The 25,873-nt window shown below is 38.5% G+C and overlaps 1 protein-coding gene across 6 annotated transcripts in view; it reads right to left on the bottom strand.

The window, feature by feature from the left end:
- Positions 1–4,765: 4,765 nt before the first annotated feature.
- The window catches only part of ASXL3 (additional sex combs like 3, transcriptional regulator), a 133,030-nt gene continuing 111,922 nt past the window's right edge, over positions 4,766–25,873 (bottom strand). For all 6 annotated transcript variants that reach the window (XM_040695444.2, XM_040695443.2, XM_040695445.2 and 3 more), the window contains 4 exons: positions 23,864–23,960; positions 23,276–23,381; positions 16,269–18,222; positions 4,766–13,453 (listed from right to left, as the gene is read on the bottom strand). In XM_040695444.2, coding sequence (XP_040551378.1) covers positions 9,764–13,453; positions 16,269–18,222; positions 23,276–23,381; positions 23,864–23,960 — 5,847 coding nt within the window. In that variant the 3' untranslated portion in view covers positions 4,766–9,763. The remainder of the gene's footprint in view (positions 13,454–16,268; positions 18,223–23,275; positions 23,382–23,863; positions 23,961–25,873) is intronic.

Raw genomic sequence — 25,873 nt, 5'->3', positions numbered from 1 at the left:
TGATCTGGGACACAGCACAAATTCAGCCTACATTTTAGCATGCAAAACACTCCTACCACTCTGCTCAGCTTTGGCTGTGATAAGGCATTCACTCTTGGGAACTGAACAGCAAAGAGGATTTGAACTAACAGGAGAGAGTCCACAGAAGATGAATGAAAAAGATAAAAGGTTGGAAAACATGACCTATAAAGAAAGGCTGAATATTAGGATTGTTTAGCTTAAACAATGGAAAACTGAAAGAGGCAAATTAACAGCCTAACTATCTAATAGACGGCTGGGAAGAGTAAAGGAAGAAGTTATTTTCAGTGTCTGCGAAGCATAGATAAGACTGAAGGTACTTAAACTATAGTGAGGAAGATTTGGGTTAAACATTAGGATAAGCTTTCTAATTGTAAGAACAGTGAAGCACTGAAACAAATTGTCTTTGTGACTGAGGCCCTCAGCAGTTAGCTGGGGACACAACAGCCAGCAACCATTTCAGCTTGTTGGAGGACAGAAGGGACAAGCTGGCCTTCAGATTTCTGGCAATCCCACTTCTGTGACTGTGTAATACACAAGTAAAATCAGCCTTCTTTTTGTAGCATCAGAAACACACAAATATTTGATCCTTATTCAAACATTCTTCATGTCCCAATTCCCAGTGTGTTACCCTCCTTTGGTAGATATTAGATACAATCAGCTTTTTTACCATGTCACTTCAACAACAATCATTGGATGCCAGAGAGAACAGCCCGTTGTGGCTCACGCAACCCTCTCTTGCTCTTCCTCCAAGGGGTCATTTTATTTTCCACCTAAGTCTCTATAAATCCTTCCCAATTAAATATTCAAGTACCATTGGCACTGGTGTACAGATCAGTCTTCTTTACCGTCACCTGCACGCTTCATAAAGATCTTTATATTATTTCTCTGAAAATTTAGAGGATGCAGAATGGAGAAGGCCTGTATCTCATGCTCAGTAATACTCCATAAAGTCCCTTCGATCACATGGGTATCTTCATTGCCCTTTCATTTAATTTTAAAAGGATATAAAAGACAAATGTGTATGTTCCAACCCCAAGTTTCATTGTGTTCTAGGTAGCACGAAATACTTAACAGAAGAAATATGTGACAGTGAATGTATTTCTAGACTACTTTTTGAACTGTCTTACACAACGAAGAGGATAAATCTGACTTATCCAGCAGTGTTAGGGACTTTTGGAAGAAAGGAACTAAAGTAAGTCCTTGAGATTCCTGCTTTAGGAAACTAAAACAAAGATATTTATTTTGAAAAACACTGAGTATGCAGTAACTTCTTAATTTTCTAACCAGAAACTCTATAAAATTCCATCTGCCATTATTAAGAACTTAGCTGTCAAGATTCATAATGTCAGATTTCATAATATCAGCTGGTTGCGCATCTGTTTTTCTTTAAAGATAAAAATTTCTCTCTCAACTTAGAGCTACAGAAGATGTTCTTAATATTCACAATTCTTCACAGATGTTAAAAAGTTAAAACAACAGGCAGGATCACTTCCAAAAGCATCACTGAACTTTTTCACTGGCCGTATGCTGACCGCCTTCTTACCCACGCTTATTCTCAGCAGCATGCTACCTTGGTTGGCTGTGCTCTCCTGGTGCTCTGAGGACATTTATTTGGACTTGTTGAACTGTAAATACTCACTTCTGGACAGAACCCAGGACAAATGGTCTATACTGGCTGCTATGGGCCGGCTGATGCTCATGGACATTAAGAAACAGGAACTTGGACTTATTCCTCTCAGTAACCTAAAGGAAGGCAAGGAACACGTATTAGGATTATTACATTTTTGCGGGTAATTTTTACCTTTATTCTATTCTCCAAAGACTCTGCACCACGCATAAGCAAACAAGAGGATGGTGCATACAGTTCTCTTCACCATCCGTCACATCTGCTCCTTTAAATGCCAGAAATTTGTTGCTAAAATTCTGTGATGGATGCTGGGCTGAAAGTTCATTAGGAAGGGGCATGAAAAGTGATTTGCAGGGTGAATCTGAGCAGCTGCAAAAGACTCGGAAACAAATATCTGTTCACAGTAAAGCCACACATTTGCTTAATAAAATATCTCCTTCACATACATATCAGTGGGCATTTATTTACTCAACACAGCAAGATTTCATTTTTATTTAAGTAGGTTAACCAATCTATTTATCTTGTTTTCTGATGGTTCTTTGTGGGTTTTTTTTTGTTTGTTTGTTTTTTGTTTTTTGTTTTTTCTGTGTGAGATCCCAAACAGTCCTCTCTGCCATTGGTACGTGCATAGGACGCTCAAAGGCACTGGAAGAAGAGATACAGGACTATGAAGGTTGACCTATGTTCTGAGAGCCCACAACTAGCAACACAGAACCAAAAAGCTGTGGAAAGGTGACTTGTACATCAAAAGTTATACAGGGTGCCACTAGTTTCCAAAAAGCACGATCCAGGCATTTTTCCCCACGCTTCATCACTACTGGTGAACCAGCAGACACCTCCCAGCAGCGTGAAATTTCCCTCTTAAAAAGTCAATGGCTGTCATTTCAGTGAGACGCAAGAAAATCCTCTTATCAGTGCCTGCTATATGTTTGGAGAGTACCAGGTGTCTAAATTAATTCAGCAAACGTTGCTTTATTTCTTTTTCTAGCTCAGTTTCCTTAAAATCAGCCATACTAATAACACACTCTATCTCCACAAGCAGGTGTCAGCGCATCCCAATGCCTGTGACTCCATCCACCTCTCTTACTGTAAAAACTTACTGTAAAAACTCTCTTACTGTAAAGCTGTCTCCAAGTGCTGGTACACAAAGACACTGCTCTTTGTTGTTGTTCAGCCATGAGCTGTGACCTGACATGGGCCAAGTCTGATAGCAGCACCCCCTCTGTACACCCAGCAGCGATAGAACCTTTCCAGCTGTTTGTGATGTGCTGCCATGCCCAGAGCTGCCTGGATGACTCCCTTTCTCTGAGCAGCAAAGCAAAGAGTGGGAAAATAAAGTGCCTTGGCTCTGGCCTGGGGAAGAATTACTTCCAGTGTATCAGTACTTCGCTTTCATTGTCCGCAGAACTTGGACAGAGCTTGCAAAGGCAAGTGCCAAAGCTACCACGTGCAGGAAAGGCTGATGTGAGCTTCGGGGCATTGCTTTGCTGAGTGAAGTCCAAGGGGTGGAACGGGGAAGGAGGGCATGTTTGCACTACAGCTCCACACTGAAGAAAGAAACAGAAAACCTATGTATTCATGACTGGTATTCCTTTGCTGAAGGACAGGAAAACTGGAGAATGACACCTTTTATTATTTTTATTTTTCCTAAGAGCTATATCAGCGAGCTTTCTCCTGATGCCATCTGCTGGCTGAACTGACACGATCTGGCTGGGCTGACCTAAGGAGAGAACCTGTACCAAAGAGGAAGCACAGCGCTTAACCTGCTGTTATTCATTAGGTACTCACTAGACACTACAGAAAAGCCAAATACAGGTGTTGTAGGATAAAAGAAAATGTTCAGAAATACCTGGCAGATTTTAAAAAGTAAAAAGAAGGAAGAGTAAAATATTTAACTATAGCAGATTTGAGAAAGTTGATTTGTATTCAACTTGCTTAGATGAAAAAGTGTAAAAAAAAAAAATCAGCTTGAAAAGCTGTCACTGTCAGAAGCAGAGCTAGTCCCTGACTTTGCACAGCTTGACACAAAGGCGTATATCTAACTGGAATTAAAGGAGTTGAATTATCTGCATGGCAGTCCCAGGTGAAGGAGGTTGCCATGTGGGCATGGGGTATTTAAGGAGAAAAAAAAAAAAGAGAGAAGATTCAAAACTACAGAGGGTGGCACTGTCTTCATTCTGCATTTGTACAGATTTTGTCAGAAGAGGCTGCTGATTCCTACTAGCGAGATCGACATTTGCTACAGAATTCAAACAATAATGATAGGAGACTGCACAAAATATGGTGGTTAAGAAGTATTGGCCCAAGCATTTCTGTGGAGACATAGGAAAATGTTATTTATCACCTATAATCTAACACTTTCACCTTAACCACCAGTACTCAAAGCTGTTTTTGTGGGGTAAAATGTTGAAAACTAAATACATATTTATCTATGAGTATATAACCCTAATCCTATATATACAGGGTTAGGGTTATATACTGGGGTTATATATATATGATTATATACATATATAGTTAAAGGCCTGTAGTGCCTAAAAGGGGACCAGCCCAAACTATATATGTAGGGTTAGGGTTATATACACATACATATAGATATACACTTATGCAATAACTACCCAATTTCTCTATTTCCACTACAGAATAATGTGCCAGACTTCAAAGGATAACAGTGTTGAGAGGTACAGTTTGGGCTGGTCCCCTTATAGGCACTACAGACCTTTAACTTCTGCTGTGAGGATGAGCAACGACAAAGGTACACATCTGGATGCAGAGTTGTTAAGGACCACTCCAGATGGGGTTGCAGATGGAAGGGAAACACTCAGATACACCAGGCATTAACTCTCCAAAGCAAGGTAATTACTTTCATCCATGAACTGTTCTACTTAACAACAACTTAATACACAGTTTATTTTACTAATATAAGATAGTAATACTTGAGTTACATCAGATGCCGTTCAGATTAATTCTTATATCACTGTCACTTACAGATCCTTTCCAGAGGACTGGTTTCTCTCCCATGTCTCTTTTACTGACCTGTATGTACATACAACGGATGTGCACAAGCAGGATCTCCTGCCTAAGGCACTGAATGGAAAATAAATAAACAAATGGCAAATGTTATTTTATCTCTTTATTTTTTTTCCAGAATAGTTTAATATTGAAGCTCAAGTTGTTATTTTCAAGGGACAGAAAAGGGGAAAAGGAAAGGGAGAAGAGAGAAGGTACGAAGACAAATTATTTTATTTAATTTATGGTTTTGTGAGCGGTCACTTTTGGAGGCAACAAAATGGTTTCTTAAAAAAACAAAACAAAAAAACAAAACCAGCACCATTAAAGAAAGCACGATCCCTGAATTCTAAACAAAACACTGTCTTGAAACAAAAAAAACCTACTAAGATGCCTGTTTCCCCCAGCCAGGTTGGGCTGGGCAACACAGCGACGCATAACAGCATTGAACTGTAGCAATCCTGCTGAAATCAACTACACCCCCTTCGGAAGATTCGGAGAACCATTTTCCGACCTTGTCCCATGGGAATAATATTTTCTTTGGTAGAGGACTGAAGGAGTGTATTTACATCACTGAATGTGGATAGAAAAAATATCTACGCACGGTAGGGATCTCCCCAATAAATCTGTACTTCTCATGCATGTGGAGTATGAGTGGATTTCACATTGCTGTTATACTGCAGGAGTAATACTGCCCTATGAAGGCATAGAATGGCTAATGTCAAACAGATGTAAACATTCAGAATACTGACCAAAAAAAAAAAAAAAAAAAAAAAAGCACAAAAAACCCTGTACTGAAAATGTGGATTATGTTAAGTTTCCATAAAGCAGAAAAAATACTTTACAGCAGTACAAGAGAATTATGGCAACAAAGTAAAGCACTTTTCTTGTAACATTCATGAACAGTACAAATACAACAAAGTTATCCTACGGACTAAATTATTCTTTAACTATCAAATATAGTACAAAGCGAAATATTACGTGCTATAAAAGAAGCAGCTCCTTAAATTAGACTTAAAAAATGCTTTTTCGTTGTTGTTATTGGTTTTACAGTGACAAAGCATGATGACCGAAGACAACAGGATTTCATAGACTCAGAAACACTTGGCTACACGGGTCTGTGACACAGCCACCGAATGTCCCGCAGAGCCCAGAGGACGCCAGGCCGTGCTGTGCCAGGAGGCTGGGGAAGTCATTCAGTGCTCAGAGCAGGGCACCTCACGTGCGTCAGCTACAATGATCCCTTTCGGTGGCATTTCTCAGCTCGTGCTCATCCTGGTACTTCACCACACCTTGGAGAAACTGCTCAACCAGAGGCTACAATAACTATTCTGAAATTGTGCGTGTGTTCATCGGGGAAGGGGGTGCAGCATAAGGTAATTTTACTTAGGAAATTGCATTATAAAGCACCATATGCACCAGCTTAAAACCGGGCAAGGAATTGCAGGGCCCTGAAAAACCATCTGCAGGTTCTGTAGCTTACCCTGACAATATGCACCGCCCTCAAGATGAAAGTCTATAGTACAGAGAATACACCTTTTGCTTTATGGCTCAACCTTGATTTTCGTCTTTTAAACATTGTTTCATGTACTAGACCTCAGCAGGTAAATAAAACACAAACAGGGAGCATCCAGTTTATCATTTCATTTTCTTTTTTTTTTTTTTTCTTTTCATTTTTTCTTTTTTATGTTCTTTCAAAGGGAATTACTGCTTGGAAAACTAGTTTAGAACAGTAACACGCAAACACACACACTGCAAATGCCCTAATGTTATCTGCATAACTTGCAGGTATGCAATTAACAAAAACAAAGAGGGAGGAAAGAAAAAAGGAGTGTTTCTCCCTTTCACCCAAAAGTGCTGCTTCAGGGGTAGGGGTGGGGTTTAGGAGTAGGGAACAACTTTGGAGATTCACAAAAAAAAAGAAGTAAATTATGTGTGCTGGACACTGGAACACATATGTACACGCAAAGACAGAGCAGTGTGTTCTCAAGCAATTCTTTCACCACTTTTCAGTGCATCAACTATTAACACCCAATGGTGCAAACTGCACAGTCATTAGAAAACAGAATGACATTGGGCATGAAGCCCTGCAATTAGAGAAAAGAAAAGGAGTCATTCAAAATTAACTTCTAAAGGTGATTGTATACTGCTTTAGGACCATAGGTCATGCTTCCCCAAACATTTGTGTGATAGGAGAATCCAAGTAAGATTTTCAGTCCTACTAAGATTCAGTGGGGTTCCCATATCAGTGCAGTTGCTTTTGAATATTGCAATAACCTAAAACTATTTTCTGTAACTTCACAACTGTTGTTAACTGATTGGTCAAATTTATTCCTAGTGCAATTTCAGTGACTTATGGATGAAAGAAATGGAACTGCACTATGGAAGAGTTTGGTCAGTGGTATAATAGAACATAGCACCATTTAGTCTAATGCCACTTTAAATAACATTTTATCATGACCTCACACATGCAAGTTGCAGTCCTGATACAAAAATGTCAGTCTGACATGAATGAGTTACCTACCACATTAGTCACACTCTTATCCTTTGAACAAAGTAAAACTTTTCTTTTTTTGTGGCCGGAATTTATTTCTGTATGATGTCAGTCAATACAAGAAGTATTTCAAGATGCAAGTACAAACAAATATTGACTTATGTGCTGCGGACAGGAAAACCTGAGCTAGAAATAAGGATTCCCAGCAGGCTTATATAAACACAGGTTATAAGAAGACTGGTCGCTCTCTTCATTTTAAATAGAAGCATCCTACCTATACCAAGTATAAATACAATGCAATACAATTCCAATACAAAGGCTCCTCAAATATGAATTTGATATGCATAAACTGACTACACTCATGCTTATCCATGAGTATTTTCCAGTCGCTATTTTTCCAGCAGCTGGCATACCACTGAGTGTGAATTTTCATACGGTTACTTCTAGGTTTTTGCTTGGCTGGCATATTTTCTTACCAGGAGACCTGAAAGTGCTGAGAAGCCATTGCTTAACTCTGATTTCATATTAAGGAGCACTTTTGTATAGAAAAAATATATTATTGTATCAGCAACAAATTTGTTAGTGTAATTATAAATGGCCTTTGTATCACACAGTGTCAAAAATAATATTGATATGTTGCTAATTACAATAAAAGAGAACATCAAGGTGCACCATATAGCTTCCTATGACAGGAATGTATGTTGTAGATATTCCAGCTCAATGTTAAGACAATAAACGGCATTTATCATGTTTGTGAAAATGGTCCCACAAGGAAATCTATGTGGTTCCTCCATTCAGTAGGACCTCACTAATACCAGTGTCAGGGAGACCAGTTACAGCTTACTAGTAAGTATGCAAACAAAGATTGCATTAAAAAAGCACTGTGTAAAATGTAGTATACTTTCTGTTTCCTAAAATCATTAATTTCCTAAATTCATTCACATTAATATTTCAGAATGCCACAGTAACTGCAGCGTTAGATACTTAAGTAATACTGAGATCTAAACAGTACTACACCAGATGCACTCTTACTACACTCTTATTACATTTCTCTGAGAACTGTGAAAAGAAAACCAGTTTTCTTGAGCAGATTGGAAGGCCTTTGGATTAATGAGGTTCTACTGTAATGGTAAAAATAACATTTCTCTCTGATGCTCACATTTGGGCAGACCCAATCACGTATTGACAGATGGATGATTTGCACTCTACATTCTGTGTTCTTGAAGTGGGAGTAAAAAAACCCAAGGTATTTTCATCTCCCCAGCAACTGCACGTGCTTTATCCCTTTATAATATTTTCCTTTTAGGTGTATAGGGCCCCCAAATTATTGTTTTTCTTCTCTGCTGTAATGGTGGCTCACACATCTGGAATGCAACTACAGTCCTAAATTTAAATACAGTACTGGATAAATACTGAAGATCACTTTAAAGATGCAGTATCCCTTTTAAAAATGCCTTTTCACTTTCAAATTTCTAAAATGTAGAATAAGAGGTCTACATTTCTTTCAGAAAAAAAAAAAGTTAGTGCTTAAGAATGACTTTAAGTGACAAAATTCAGATGTTATTTTGAGTAACTCACATAAAAGGAAAAATAACTGATAATCTAGTATGCAATCAATACACAATTAGAATCTTTCCTTATTAATTCATCATTAGAATGCATTGATTTTAGGCCACAGAAAGGCTAAAATATCCAGAACATAGTACATACGTCTGACCCTATATATATTTGGGGCTGACAAACCAAGTGGACAGATTAGAGAGACAAATACAAATAAAGAATATTTGAGTAGGAAACAGGAAAAGAGGCTTCTAATACCCAATAGAGAAGTTACTTTCTCAAGACTCTAGTGAAGGCAACGTGATTCCAGTTCTGGTCTCACTAACCCATCACAGATATGAGTCTTTCTCAAGGAAACAAGGAGAAGAGATGATGAGTAAGATTTCAGTTCCATAATCCCCAGCAGGCACGTGAGGGAACCTCCTCTAATGATCTAAATTCCACATTTTTTGCTAAGTGAGGTGACTATATTTTAGCTCTTGACAGTGAAAGTCATTTTAAGAAAACAATTCAATTAGCAGAAAAACTGCAAAGTAACTGAGAAGCTACCATGGCCGATGTGCTCACCTTCCCACTGCCCTACATGAGATGGGCAGTTGGCATGCGGTGTGCAGTTCTGCATAGTACTCCACTTCTCACAGAGTTATTTTTCCACTGATCTTTAACCTGTAGCTTCTATCAACAATCAAAAAAGTGGGGGAAAACGTGTTGCACTTTGTGCAAATAAATAGGAGCTAGGAATGCCATGCAATAATGCCTTTTTTTCTTCTTCTTCTTTTTTTAAACACAGCATGAGTGCTCATAGAAGCTTTGGTGGCAAAGCTGTCAGTTTTTTTAAAACTAGTCCTAGAGATTTCCTCTTCTTTCCTGCGAATGGCACTTAGGCCAGAATAACTAAATTCTGAAATCACCACAAGGGGAAAAAAAATAACAAAAATAAACAAACAACCAATCAACTAATTGCAAACTGTTAATGGCCTAAGCTGTTCCATCCCTCCATTTCTCTGCCCTGTTCTCCCATGCGGACAAGGGATACTGCATCTTTGACCCAGTCTCTACCGTACAACCAGGCAAGCTACACACAGTTTGGAAGGCCCTATGCAGTCATCATGACAGAAGGCGCCGCAGCCTTTGCACACGATCATGGCTTTCAGCCTGCAAGAGCATTTCAGTTCCAGTTCATCGGCATTGCTACTGTCAGCAAATTTCTGAACTGGCATCTGCGCATTCTGGTTAGACAGGCTCGTGGCAGCGTTTGAGCCACTTCCTAACATCCCAATTGATTTCTCAATTGCAGATGCTGCCCTTTTGAAGCTTGTGCTACCAAAGTGTATTGTTGGATAACTTCCACAGAGCTGCTGCTGCTGCTGCTGCTGCTGCTGCTGTGGCTGCGGGTGCTGCGTCTGTATTTTCGGAGCAGCAAGTTGGGTAAAAGGCTTCTGTGGCTCAGAGAGTAAATAGGAAGAGAAATCTGCATTCTTTAATGCAAATGCTTTTAACTGTTCTTTCACTTCATTCTGCTCATAGGAAGCTTGTTTCATGCCCAGTTCGCAGCTGCTGCTTAAACCTTCCTCAAAAGAAACAGGTTCAGATTTTATATTGCTACAGATGCTTGCTGGCTGAGGCCAACTAAGTCGTTTTGTGGTTTCCATAGTAACTGTCGGTTGTTTTTGATCAGAGGGGACATCTGCATTTGGGTGAGGAGGGGGAAGCGGGGGCAGGGGTGGGGGCAGAGGGGGAGGATGCACTAAGGTTTTACTCTGGAGCGTCTGAGAGGCACTGGCAATGTCATCACCTTCCTTAATCTGAATGTTGGGGGAAAACACACTTCCTAGCCTCAGCTGGTGAGCTGCTGTAGAAATATTCCCATCTCCCAAGCTCTTCTGTTCCAGGTGTCTGCTAAAAGCAAACGCATTGCAGCCAGGTGGGCCTTTTGAAGTAGCTTGCAACAAAGCTGCCGTGGGAATCGGGCCTCTTGCAGCCATGGACATTTGGTAAAAATGTTGTCTATGTGAGGTACTAGCTTCTGCATGAAAGCTGCCGTTTTTATCAATGTGAAATAAGCTCTGCTGGAAACTGCACGAAGGCAATGGCCTCTTCTGCTGCTTGATCTCTGGGCTGTGAGCGATGCGGCTCTGAACGGCATGTTTGTTCAGCCACTCTTGTTTAAATGGCTGCCCGTGCCCTAGCTGGTTCATGCTGGAACTAATTACACAAGGAGTTGCTTTAACATCGGTGTCCATTGACACCTTCCCAGGCTCGCATTTAATTTGAGCGTGTTCCCCTACAGTTCTGGCCATCCTCTTTTTTGGATGGTTTTCACGCTTTCTGATTTGTAGCGGGGCTATGCTGCCTGCTGTAAATCCTTTACCATCTGGGTTAGGAGAACTGGAAGGATGCTCAACAATATTTCTCTCGGACACTGCTGTTTTACATACTGAGGTAGTTTGCAAAGGCAAGGGAAGCCTGCTAATTTCTAGTTTGGCTCCTGATCTGGGCTGCGGCAGCACTTTCTCTAAAGGCAGATTGCCTTGCAGTAATTGTGTCACTAAAGGATTGTTGGCCTCCACTGATGAGAGGCGACAGCTTGAGCCCCCAGCACTCGTAACTCTTTTGAGGGTTTCTGTTGTCAGGGACAGGGAGTCGTCCATGGAATCTGCAATGGGTGCCTTGGCAGCCTGCGTTGGCTGTGCGCTCGGGGCTATTTCTGTGGGTTGGGCCGCCATTTCAGGGCCTGTGAAATCCTCTGTGTCCATCCTGAAGCACTTGTCAGACTCGTTAGTTTCAGATTTAACAGGAACAGCAAGGCTCGTCAAAAGACTCCTGGACTGCAGCTCTGACATTTGCGTGTAACTGGAAGGTTCAGTTTTGACACTTTTTAAGCAGTTTTGTTCTGCATATTCCTTATGCTTACTGGCGTTAAGATGGCTGACCACCGGCTGGTCTGTGTTCATTGCCTCTTCATCATGCCAACAAATTCTATTGTTAGTGCTATACTGACTGACACAGGCAGCATCTGCTTCATTTTTAAATGCCGAAGGACCTCTTAACTGCTCGGCAAAACCTTGGCTGGGAGTAACCACCTCAATTAATTTATCCTGGGGAGCAAGAGGCACTTCTCGAAGACTTGAACAACCTGCCTGCAAGTTCTTGCTGTCTTGCTTTGTTGTAATGGTGATAAAGCTGGAACTGTGCTCAAGGCTTTCGTTAGAGACTACTTCGGGCCTGCTTATTACAGACACCTGAGGACAGGCTATACTTTGTAAGGCAGCTTCTGTCCGTACAGTTCTGCTCTGCAGGTCAGTGCTGTTCTCTGCATTTTCAATTGAAGAAGAAAGCGACAGACTGGAATTTAGATTTGTAGTGTGGTCAACAATGACTTTGCAAGGTATAGATCTATTCATGGCAGTTTGTGTATAGCTCACTGGCTGAGATTTACCCGAGAGATCCATTCGGTTTCGTGCTCCAGAGCTTTTGTCTAAGAGATCAGCATTTAATTTAGTAGCGTTATCGTACGAGCTTATTGTCACCATGTTACCAGTAAACATTGAAATGGGTGGCCTTGAGACAGAATCTGCTACTGCAACAGCCTCACTGCAACTTAAAGCTGACCTGACGGTAGTGTGGATGGAGACAGTGCTTTGCTCATTACACCCTGTTATGGCTATCTTATCAGAAGAAAATCTGTTGGTAGTCCCCACCGGGGGAATCAACACAGAACTACCAGAGAGATGATTTGGCAAGTTATTTGCAATGGATGAAGCTGGCACAGTGGCATAATGACTGGAGACTGCATTATTTGCATTGCTACTTGGTATCGGCAACCTTTTGTCATCGACGGCATTTGATAAGACTGTGCTGTCTATGGAGACCGGTACATTACTGTTATCAATACATTTTGGTCCAACGGCTATGCATGGAGTATCAGCCCCTTGGATGGATTTCAGCATTTTTATATTACAAGCTGAAACTGCTGTGTTCACACTGTCAACAGACATTAAAACAGAGGATTTATCAACAGAACTTGCAAAAGAAAGTTCTTTAATTGCTCCAGACATAGCAGTGCTGCAAACAGACACAGAGACTGAACTTTTATTATAAAGCACTGGCACACTGTTACTTTCAGTAGAGGTAGATGAAATAATTTTCTCACACAATTGTGGCATAGGTATATTCTCATCGGAACTGTGCACAGGTATCTCAGTAGCAGTTTCTGGTAATGTAGCTGTGTTAAGTGACTGCTGTAATAAAGTGGTAGTCTCACGGTGATGGGCAGATTTGTTGCTAGGGGATCTGCAGTTAGGATTAACTATAATGACACCGGTAGAACCTTCAATCTTTGTATCAGTAGAAGCTGATACTTCTAGAGATGAGGTACTTTCCTTTGCGTTGAACTGTGACTTTGATTCTTTATTAGTCTGGAGTAAATGAGCTCTGGCTTGATGCTTTGCAAATAGCTTGGCCTTTGTTTGTTCCTTGATGTGTGCCAGCGTTCTTGTCTTGCCACCTTCGCATGGAGTCCCCATTGCTCCAGAGACAATGCTTGCAGCTGCTGCCACAGCTGCTGCAGCTGCTGCTTCTCTTTGGGCTCTTGCTTGCTGAGCTCTTGCTTTGATATCTGCAAGAGTTCTAGCCCCAGTATTTCTTCCACTGCTGACTGATGTACTTGGGGAAACTCGAGGTTCTGGTTTTGAAACAGGTTGGCTCTTGATAATAAAAGGTGGTCCAATTTTTGAAAGTTGAATCTAAAGGAAGAAAAGAAAAACAGAAATTTGAATCAGACCAATGACTTTACTTAGAGTCACTTGTTGTCTCTTAAAAGGGTCAGAACAAGGTGATGAAGGGAATTACTGTTCAGTGCCAGTGGACAGAAAAATGCGAGAAAGTAATGACGTTTACCCTGCTGTATTTTATCGTTGTCCAACAGCACTAACTGACACCTGTATTAGCCTACTCATGCTGCTTTTTTGACAGGAAGAAAGACTGAACTGGAGGACTACATGATGCTTATCTGACACAATTTGTCAGTTCTGTTCTATCCACAGTGCGTCTAACTGAAAAGATGAACAGGCCTAGTGCAATAATACTGGGAAAGTACTAAGCATTTTCTACAAATACATGAAAAAATAACAACTGTGCAGTGCTTTTGCTCCTCAGCCTCCAGTGACTAAGCCATTAGGAACAGTCTGTATTTCCCTTACATACCAGGCAAATCTTGCATTTAGACAGGATGTAGAAGTAGCATCAACATCACCACTGAGCTTGTTTTTCTCATTATATCACAGAGCACTTTAGAGTACTATAAAAGAAGTGAATCACCACTTCTTTTGGATACATCTTTCTCATCCTCAACTGGAATTTAAGAGACTACTTTTAGTACATCCCTGGGATACCTCCTACACTACTGCATTTCAGAAACAAAAAACTCAAACCTTCAAACATTAAAATTGCAAACAAGACTTTAAATACCAAAACCTTTAAGCAAAATAATAATCTCTAGAATCACTATGATTATTTGTATGTTTTCCAATTAGGCACACCTGCTTTCAGGGTTAGAGATTAGAAGTCCTGGAATCACTTTGTAACTTATATACTCTCTTAGAATGCCCAAACCCTGGCAAAAGAACATTTCATTTTTTTAAAAAGGACATAAATTTACTGACTGTCCACAGTAATACAATTTAGTGGTTAGTGCTATCACTTCTTTCCTGAAAGGAGTTGGAAAAAAAAAACTATGTAGTATTATTTCTAACAAAAGTAGTCATAAGGTCTGACAGCAAGTGAAAGCCGTATCAGATTTAGGAGAAAGGAGGTTCTTTCCTCTCTTTCAATAACAAGCAAAGTGGTTTGTTGGTGAGATAAACCAAAAGCAAATAGTTTTTACAGAAAAAACATCTTGGAAATGATAGTTCAAAATTATTTTTGGAAATGCCAGTCAAGTTTCAGTATCCTCATTCACTGCCTGGAGCCATCAGATCTTGTTTGATATTACTGTGCAAGACTGACGGTATCTGATTTTCTATTAAGGACTGGTGGAAATCGATATTAACACAGTACTATAACATATAAGCATTTTTATGGAACAGGCCAGGGCAGTGTTTCTTTGGACAGCCCAGCTGACGGACTCACATGGAGGGCTGGAATATTTCACTTTTCCTAGAAGTTAATGCCAATAAACATCCAATCGAAAGGTGAATTCTGATTTTGGCCTCTTTTTCAGATGGCACATGACATAAGAAAAAAAGGTCGTTATTTGTAACTAATGCCTTTCATCATCAGATTTCTTCCTCTGTTGTTGAATGGATCAATTCAAATTTATATTAACATATTATAAATAGTACTAAAAGCTCACAATTACTTCAAAACATTTTGCTTTCTTTGTCAGTAGTATTTTTTCCTCATTTTCCACTTTGAATCACCAGAACTGCTAAAGCTCTAAGTACTTGATTATTTTTATTATTATAGCCATGACTTTTTTTCTTCCCTAGTAATCTACATTCCTTTGGCTTTAGAGAATGATTAAAATTTATTAGGCTAGATAGAGACTTTCCAAATACGAAAGAATATAACTAAAACTCAGAGTGGGCTAACTTCCAATTGCATCACTGCTCATAAAAATAAATTAGTTGAAATAAGCTGCCGCACTAGTGATTAAAACAGTTAGCCTGTTTGCCCTCCTGGCCATATTAACAATTTTCAGTGATTGCAGCAGTTAAAAATAAATGCAGAAAAGGGCATTTCTGAATAATCGGGAACTAGTATTGCAAAGCCAGTGGCTTAAGTTCAGCAAATTGGATGTAAAACTTGGCTGATGCCATCATGTACAAAACTAAAAGGGTCAAAACACTGGGACTATATATAACTAAATCTAGAAACCCCTTTGTTGGAAAAAAATGCTTCTGAAGTGGAATTTACTCTCTTACATAGTAGAAGGATACCTTTCAAAGAGCTTAGTTAGAGTATCCTTTTTATCTTTTGCTTTGCTTTCAACAGATATTTATACACACATTAATTGGACACTTTCTCCTGATAGCAAGCTCTGTGGTTTTCACTACACAATTAATTTTGTAGTGAAATTTTATACTTCAACCTACTCCAAGCCCTGGACTTGCAATGGAATCTCCAACTATTCTGACTTTAGGTTCTCTTGATAGATTAAGGCACAAATTGTTTTTCTCAGTAATGGTTATGGTTTATTGTTCATGTTACCTGGAGAACTCATCTGTGGGAGAAAAAGTGGACAATGCAGTTGGTAATTAGAAAGAAAGACAAGTAGCACTGAATAAATGACGTGGAAGCTCTTTAATTAGATTAAGCCAAAGATTCTGGAAACTTAGTCTCACACAGAGGCACTTTGTAGCAAAGACCCTGGCTGAACAACTACAGGTATATTTACATCAGATGTAATTTGGCATGGTAGGGATAGTAAAGCAAAAAGGTTGGTACTAAGAGCCCTCACACCTACACAAAAATTCACTATGCTTTGGGTCTGCAGGCAGTCAGCAGAGGGGAAACAATAAACTTTCAGTTTCCGAGTCAGTATGGTTTTCATTACTTTACCTTAAGGGGTGGAACTCGGGGTTCTTCTCTGAGTGGCTGATCTTTATCAGATGGACTTGTTGATGAAGCACTACGATTAGGCTGATCGTCATCTATCCTAGCTCTCTTCTCTTTGCAGATTCCAAAACTGTGCTGTTCTGCTGTTTTCCTCTTTGGGATCTCTGGGTCCCTGCTTTCATTCCTCACTTCAGGTGATTTTGTGGATTCTAATGATTTGGAGGAATGTGAACTCTCTAGTCGGCTTTGGCTACTGCCTGTTAGCTTATGAGACTTACTTCTGCACACTTCCGAGAATGAAGATTTATCTAGAGATGAGGTATATAGCTTTTCGTGTTGCTTTGATGAAAACAGTTCAATATTTTTGCCTGTTGATCCTTCTGGTAAGACAGCTATCTCTGAAGGCAAGAGTGTCCCTTTCTTGTCACCTCGTTGCTGAATACTGTGATTTTTAATTTTGATCACCTCTGGAGGGGAGGAGTGTTCTGGGATGGAAGCAATGTAGCATTTCTCAATTTCAGAATGTGACTTACATGGCTGATGACAAAGATTTTTGCTTTGGGGCTCTTCCAGTGCTGAAGTATCAGGTATAACTGTTAGAGGACCCACTTTCAAATTTTCAGGTGCACTCTGATGTTGTTTTGGCTGAACAACAAGATTCTCTTCTTGAACCACCTTAGGAATGGCACAGCTTTCTTCTTTTAAAGTGGGGAGTGACTCTTCTAAGAGACACGGTGATTTCCTCTGTTGCAAAATAAGTCTTTCATCGCTTGGGGAATTTGAAATGGGAGATGTTTCTGATGGAAGAGGCAAACTATTTGCCACAGATGTTTCAGAAGTCAGAAGGACAGAAGATACTGAAGATGTTTCTGATGTTATAGGTAAATCAGACATTGGAGATGTTTCTGATGTTAAAGGTAAATTGGAAGCTGGTGATGCCTCTAATGTTAAAGGTAAATTTGACATCAGAGATGCTTCTGAAGTTACAGGTGAGGTGGACATTGGAGAGATTTCTGACATTAAAGGTGTATGCAAGTTTTCATCAGTGGCCTTTTGCTGAATATCACCGTCAGTGTTTTCAGTACTGGACACTTCAGATGAACAAGCTGTTTCAAGAGATGCTGGGGTACAGGCTTCCTCTGAAGTTGACTGAGTGTCTCCTCCGGGAGATGCAATACAAACACATGGTCCTTCTGGACTTCCGGAGGAAAAGGAAGTCTCAGAAATACAAGCATTCTCAGACGATTGTTCCTCAGGGTCACTTTGAAGCTCCATATCCACTGCAATGCCCCCACCAGTGAACAAAGAGCCCTCCAGAGCAGTATTTTGCATTTCTGGAGCAATTAGCTCTTTTGCAGACTCAGAATCCTTCTCTGCTGTATCACTGACAGAATTTGTGGATGAAGCTGATCGTGCTGGTGATACACAATCCTCCAGCTGATCTATCACAACAGACATCTCCTCCTGAGGGCATTCTGACTTCAACTCCACTTTAATTTCAATGTGAGATGCAGTATCAGTTACATCATTCATTGTGACACAGGACTCAGCGTTGTCTGCAAGCTGCACTGCCTCTGCTTCTTCATTTGTTCCAGTTGGACTTTCTGACTCCTCAGAAAACTCCTGTTCTGTTTTATGGTTCTCCTCCTGGCATTCACAAATACTTGTCTCAACCTCTTCAGCAATCTCCTCCTGAATGATTGATTCCTCCGGTATCAGTATATCCTCTGGCTCTGCCACTAGATTCTTGACAGGAACCTGTTCCATGTTACAAACAGATGGACCGTTATCTTTCTCTGGTAGTGCTGGAGTTTTAGTGCCTTTTTGTTCATGTTCCTCAAAGGTTGCTTGCTTAGAAGGACCAGGTGTACCAGAAGATCCACACAAAGAATTGCTGTCTTCATCATTGTTCTGCGTTGTAGTGAGTTTCAAAGATTCCCCTCTCGACATTCCCAATCTAAACAAAACAAACCACAAATTAAAAAAGGTTTTTTCATCAAAGACATGGTAAAGAAATAGAATCCCCTATCTCACTCACGTCTTCCATTTACAAAAAAAAGGACACACTATTCAGTTTAAAATTAGTAGTTTGGCTAAGTGGTGGCTGACTAATTTGCATAGTTGTAAATATGGCTTTATAAGTTTTGGAAAATGAATTACCCAGCTTGCCTTAGTAGTGTTAAAAAACTTAAATATTTAAGAAATAAATAATCTATTTCTTGTTATTTAACTATTTGGCACTTCAACAACAACAAAAAAACCAAACAACAACAACTAAAAAAACAAATCAAATCAAACAAAAAAAAACCCTAAAAAAGCCACAAAAGAAAGCAAGTTATACAGATTCACAACTACTTATATGTATACATATTTTTAATATCACTACAACACTGCAATTCCAACACTGCCAACAATGCAGAGGAAACGTACAATTGTGCCTTCATAAATCAGTAACAGTTCTAAAGGAAATTCATTTTTTCCTCCTGTACCTGCGTTTAGGGTCAACACAGACAGCGCTATGGCTTAAATGCTCTGTGAAAATGAAAAAGCTGCATCTAAAACCAAGAAAGCAAATGAGGCATTTTTGGTTTTGTAATTCCACAATCATTTCACATTTATCATGAAAATCAAAATCATTCTGCTTCAGTCTCATTTTACCAGTCAAGGGATCAGCTGACAGCTTGTGTGTTTTTGCTCCATTCTTTCAGCAAACTAAATACTTCATTTAGGATAAAAACTATTTCTAAGTAAACATTTCAATGTATATGCTATGCAATTGATTTCGCTGTAATTAAAAATAACATTCCTAAGGAGATAAAAGGAGACATATTTATAGCAAATGTATTCATTTTCAGGGATGAAGTGCAAAAAACGGCGTTCCTTTGTATACTTGTCTTCTTAATATTCACTTACCTTTGTTGCTGAAACCACAGTTTTAATACACTTATACTGCTTCAACAACAACAACAACAACAAAATCAAAACAAAAGAAAAGTCAATGGCTGAAAGAAAGTGGCTATTTCTAAAAACATTTGCTCTCTTACATCCTCATTTCCTGCTATGGAGAGCAGAACAGGTCTACAGCACCTTTAGTGAGATCTTCCAAACAAGCTTTGTGTTTGAGTTATTCCACAACAGCAGAAAATACACAAAAGCCTGGTTGGAGGACTTAAAAGGTTGTCATGGTCTTAAGGATCTTAAAATCTAATCAAGAGGAGTTTGATCTCTGTTCTCATTTTAATCACAAAACAAAGTAACTGAATAACAATATGGCAATAAGTGAGCGTGAAAGATATTCAGATACTTTGGAAGCAGGAGAACATACCAATGGGCAGCCAGAGGGAACAGAGATCACAAAGGCCCACGTATATGGAAGAACAGAAAAAGTATGTAAAAAAGATGCAATCTGTGATTATGCATTTAAAAAATACTGATCGGATGCATTATTCACGCTGACAGGTGTAAAGAAGAAAATCCACAGCCTGGAACTGGTACCCAAAAAAGCACTCTCAAGGTTGTTATTAATATTGCCTACTGCTAGTCAGTTAATATGCACAAAGTCTCCTGTGCCATCAAGGCATTGAGGGAGGATCCTCCAGAGAGCAATTCAGAACAGCTAATTTACATTCCCCACATTGAATGCATTTCTGAAGATGTGTCTCTCTTCTATATAGACTATAGGTTCCCTATGCAGTCTAAGCTTAGATTTTAAATTTAGGTGAGTAAAGTTTAGTTTACCTGGGTGTAGGTGAATAAATTCCTTTTTCTTGTGCAAATAAGAAAAAGTCATCTCAGGAAAATAAAGAGGGGGGAAATACAGTGCATTACAGAAAACTGAGCCACTGTTATACTTTCTCTGGCATGCTTACATCATGGAAGACATTGCCTGATAATTATATTTATGGAATCAAAAAACAGCAAAGGAATGAACTACACAATAAAGGTCAATGCAACTACCACATGGGCACTGCACAAATACACACACTCAAGTAATATATCAATAAGGAAAAAGTATAGAAAAATAAGAATGTAGGATTAAGGTCAGTAGAACACATACTGAATCTCAATCGGTTTTATGCAGTACTGGAAATATCACTATCTTGAAGAAGATATTGCTATGAAGGAAAAAATACTTTCAAAAGAAGAAGGCTCAAGGTCAGGATGTTTAAGGCAATCCCAGATTGCAAGATAAACAGCTGATCTGTCTTCCTCCTTAGAGAAAGAGACATTCAAACTTTGCAGAAGAGCAGAGAAATACCAGAACAGCCATCAGTGAAAGTGCTGATAAGGACAGGATTCAATTGATAAAGTAAAGGCAGACAGTTATCAAACAGTAAAAGACACAACTACTCAAGGATATATGGATGCTGATTCTCTAGTGTTGTCATAAGTAGTACTAGAGAAAATTAAAGAAAACGAATGAAGGATTAAATCACCAATAAAATTTAGAAGAGGTCTGCCCAAAATTAAACCTTTGATTTAGTGAGCTGGCAGTGCTATCCTGACACATATCACACTCAAGACTGGGAAAGGAAATAATACATTGAGACAATAGAACATAACCCTTGTAGTCCTAGGGGCATAAGCCAGAAGAATATGAATTTCTGGCAACCCATATCAGCTGATCCTGGATAAATGACTGCAGAATGAAGTTTCTGTTTTTTAAAGTAAGTCCAAGAGCGAAAAATGAACAACCATGAGAAAAAGGAAAGAGAACATAAACTGATGGGAGTAAACTACTGAACTGGTAGTCCCATCATAAACAGCCTGGGCCAAGAGAGAAGCAAACACAAAAAAACATAATGCACAGATCCTCCATGAAAGAGGCACTCTAAAGCTATTGAAGGCCATGTAAAAATGTTTTCCAAAGACTCTGCATCTATTAATGATCCTTCTCTAGGTATGAGGTGAAACTTTAATAAGCTATGGAATATTTAAAAATCAAATTAGCTGAAGTCAGAGCAAGATTCCAGATTAATTGGAAAGTAAGTTAGCCTGCAAGAGAGATAACAAGTCTGAGAAGTAGCCCAGGAAGTTCTGAAAATCTGCTACTTCAGTTGAATCAACACGACTGAAAATAGATGAAGCCCAATCATATTCAAACCAAGTTTAAAAAGAAAAACAAAGTCAAAAAAAGGCTGGAGAACTTTTACAAGGTGGAAACAGCAGGAAAAGTTACCAGAGAGACAGTAAACAACGGGAAGAATAATTACTACTGGCCAAGCAGCTAAGAAGTAGAAGCTGCCTACATATTAACCAAGAAGAAGGATGCGAGTCAAATAATGTAAGTTGGAGAAAGGGCAGGAGGAAACACATTCAACACTCTAGTCAGAAATGGGAATTATGCGCAATATAACATTTTGCATAACAATGTTGATGTCAGGAACCTATCTTCCCAAGTGACACATATCACTGCACACTGAGTAATTATCTGCCAACCATTACAGTGTCCAGCATTCAGCTAGCACAGCAGGACTGCAGGCTCTGTAAAATTCAGAGTATCATTCTCTGTGCACATGACAGTCATTTGTGTCTTGTCTTCAAAACAATCTTCAAATACAGCTTTGCTCCTACTAAACTTCTAACTGTGGAAGGTCCTTTGTTAATACGTTACACAGCCTTTTCTTTCATAAGGAGATGGTAACTGACTTGTTTTGATACACATAATGAAAAGCCCTTACCTAAAAACCTAATACTTTCTGATAATACAGGAATTGATAAATCGAGGTCTCAAAACTTTTAAGAAAGAAATGAAGTACTTGACAATAACAAAGTCTGCAATGCTAAGACCCTAGAATCTCCATTATTTTTAAAGATAACACTGTGTAGTAGTATTAGCACTTGGAGGAAGCACCTAGAAAGGACTGAAAAATAAAATATTCAAATGTATCTGTCCATTTCCTGCCGTGTTTTCACCACATTTCCCAATAGCTCAAAGCACTGAATTGTGAGAAGTAGCAACGTTCCTGCAGAAACATTTTAGTTAATGCCTTATCCTTAAGTCAACCACTCATATTCAGGTTTTCTAGTGTCTCATATTTCTTAAGCAAGAAGCATCTAATAACAAAACTAAGAAATCTCATGTGATGTTCCTTTGGCACATTTTGGTTACTATGTGTAATTCATAAATTCCATTTATTCATATATGAAAACAAAAAAATAGTAACTTTTAATTAATTATTTTATGATGATTAAAATTTTTAATACGTGTTTTTTAAAACTGAAGTCTGATTTAAAGGACGGACAGATTAACTTTTTAAAAACAAATTTCAAAAGGAAGTTTTTATAATTTTAAAAAGATGTGAATCTCTTTGAAATTCTGTTTCTTAAAACAGAATTCAGAACTAAACATTACACTTCTGCAGAATGCCATCTCTGCTTCAATCAAATCATGCTGACTGCGCAGTGGAGCACCTGGAGCAATAACATCTAATTCATTTTAGCCAATTATGGGCATCTATTTATTCTTTGCATCTCACTTCTAAAATTAGACTAGTCGTCATTTTCATATGACTCTATCCAGTATCTCTTCTGCTGTAGATTCTGTGTAAAAGGTCATCTCTGTCAAACACTATGAAAAACTATTTGGTTAAATAAATTACAACTAGCTTAGAAAAAATGAAAGAAAAAAAATCCCGAAGAAACATTTCTACTAGTCTTCTAGTCTGAAGAAGCTGTGTTTATATTTTGCAGGAAGAACAGACCTAATCTCATCTTTTAAAAGATAATTAAAAAATACTCACATGCCTGAGTCTTGTGTCTTAAGCCTTCCTTGAAATGAATTTTTATGGATGAGTTATGAACCTTTAAAAATGCAATTGTAATGCAAGTGCAGACGTGCCACTATAATTCTACCCACAACTTCTTATATCAGGGAATGATGCCTTTGATAACCACTTTATTAAGTTTTACAGCATATGACTGTGCTATGTGAAGCAGAGAATTATATTTTCATTTGCTCCTAAAAGAAAATGAAAAAAAAAAAAACTTTTATTTGCTTCAATACTTACTTTTCACCATAAAACCTTTCAAAGAATTTTTCTTTCCAAGGCTCTGTTTTCTTTTCTTTTTCCATCTCTTGTCTGATGCGCAACTGCATTTCTGGAGTAAATTCTCCTAGAAAACAAATACTAACATGTTGAATAAAAGTTGTGGATGATTAGTTTCATGTATAATTATAAATTACAGCTACACAGATAACATACAGTGATTTCTGATACAGTCATCCAACATTCTCCAATGAATACACTGAAAAACAAAAGTGAGCGTGAAGTAGCAAGAATGGTTTTACCATGTAATGTAACTATTTTGAAACTATATTGGTGGGATTAGTCATGTGCATTTAAGTTTCCAAGGTTTGGCAGCGATGAAAATGTGTTGTTGTCTTTTTTTTTTTTAATGGTCAGAATAAACTGTCACAGCAATGTGATAATGTAGACTAAATGAAAATTCCAAATGGAATTAGCAACGTTTATTATGCTAAACTACCATTTCTTTAGACTTTCTCTTTTAAAAGTATTTCTTAAATGGAGAAACAGTGGTTTGCCTCATGAAAATAAATAATCTTTGCTAAATCTGAGAGCAAATAAAAGAGTTACCTTCTGCCAATCGTTGTTTCCACCCTTGTGCTGCATATGCGAAGAATTCATTGTTTAGAGCAGAACTACTGAGGCGCAAAACTCCATCACTCCCCATCTAGAAAATAAGCCAATGGTAGCAGAAGATACTGTTAGAAATAGCATCAACTAAGATTACATAAAAGTGGAATTCCAATTAAGGGAAGTTGGGATGGATAGAAAGTGGAAATAACAAAGGAAATGATCTACTACTACTAAAACATGTTTTTCATTATAGTTACCGTAAGCACAAGCGGACTAATCCCACATCAGTGTGCTCTCTTTAGTCATAATCAGTCTTCACTATTACTGATATTAACTCAGTTCACAACTATCATGTTACAATCACAGCTCTCTATCTCGACCATAAGGTGTCCGGAGTTGTGGTGCACAGACAAAAATCAAGATCATTATTGTACTTGTGCATCTTCTTGGAATACGGTACAAAACAAATTAAACATAATGACAAAAGAACTTTGCTCTGGTTCTCAGTTTTATGAACATTCACATTAGCTATTATGCTGTACTGACAGAAGAATGGATGATGAGTAACCTTAAAAAATAAGTTAAAAACAGCTATACTCCTAGTTTTACAAGTATCAAAACTGTGGAACAACATTATAGTTATTTTACTTCTTACATCTGTCAACCACTCAATGATATTAAACCATTAAAAGTATCAACTGCAACATTTTCTGGAATAACTTTAAAAAGCAATCCAAATATTGATCTTTTTTATCATACAACTTGATACTTGTTTTCTGTTTCTGAGGATATATTTGACTTCTGAAGGAATTCTAATAAGTAACTGAAAGAATTCTAATAACAGAAAAAAGTAAATAAATAAAACAAATTAGTGGTAGGTATCATCTCTAGGATAGCAGGCAGACTATAAACACAAATTCATAAATAAAGGTCATTCTACATTTGAGGTTACTAGCAGGTAAATACTTGAAAACATCATTTGTAATCTAGTACTGAAAAACACCAAATTAACAGCATATTATTGCATATTTTAGATATGTAACATTCCCCTAACTCACAGCACTTGTTCCAAACCAGAAGCAGAAAGAAGCAAATGCACTAGAAACACTTTGGGATATTTAAGCATATTTCCCTTACTGAACATTATCTTTCCCAGATAACATTGCCCTTGCTTTCAGACGAGCCTTTGATAATGTGATCTGAGACAGCCAGCATGGCTTCACCAAGGGTAGATCATGCCTGACCAATCTGGTGGCCTTCCACAATCAAGTGACATAATGAGTGGACAAAGGCAGAGCAAGTGATGTCATCTACCTGGACTTCTGAAAGGCCTTTGATGTGGTCCTGCACTGCATCTTTATCTCTAAATTGGAGAGAGATGGGTATGAAGGCTGGACTATTTGGTGGATAAAGAATTGGTAAATTTACTCATTGACTAGCCTACATATTGTCCCACAATAGTCTCATATGAGTAAAACAGAAAGATGTTTAGTAGTAAAAATAGAAACAGGCAATGCAAAAGGCTTTTGATTACAGACAGAAAACTATATGTGCATGTGCCGCTCAGCAGGATACACACATACAGAGCTACTGCCTGTGATCTCCTGCTATATCACAGAATCACAGAATTGTAGGAATTGAAGGGACCTCAAGAGATCATTGAGGCCAACCTCCCTGTCAAAGTAGGCTCCCTATATGCCACTGTTTTGCCAGCAAGTCATAGGACATGTGTCAATTAAAGTGGATAAATAATTCCTCTGTGCTTCACACAGTGTGGGTTGTGGACCGCATTAATTACAGAGAGGCTACAACTAAAGATAAAACTGGAGAAAAACTGGAAAGAAATGGTGAAACGTGCAGCAGAAGCATCAGGAAAATAAAACCAGTGAGATAACGAAGAAAGGACAAGAAGAAAATGTACTTATCATGCAAAGCAAATTGATATGACACATAATTTTCTTTCTACACAACCAAACTTTTTTAAATTTAAATTCCAGAATTAATAAA

Source organism: Gallus gallus, chromosome 2, assembly GCF_016699485.2.
Source record: "Gallus gallus isolate bGalGal1 chromosome 2, bGalGal1.mat.broiler.GRCg7b, whole genome shotgun sequence".
In the NCBI taxonomy this organism is placed as follows: Eukaryota; Metazoa; Chordata; class Aves; order Galliformes; family Phasianidae; genus Gallus; species Gallus gallus.
Note: the sequence above shows the minus strand (reverse complement) of the source record. Positions and strands in the feature narration are given on the sequence as shown.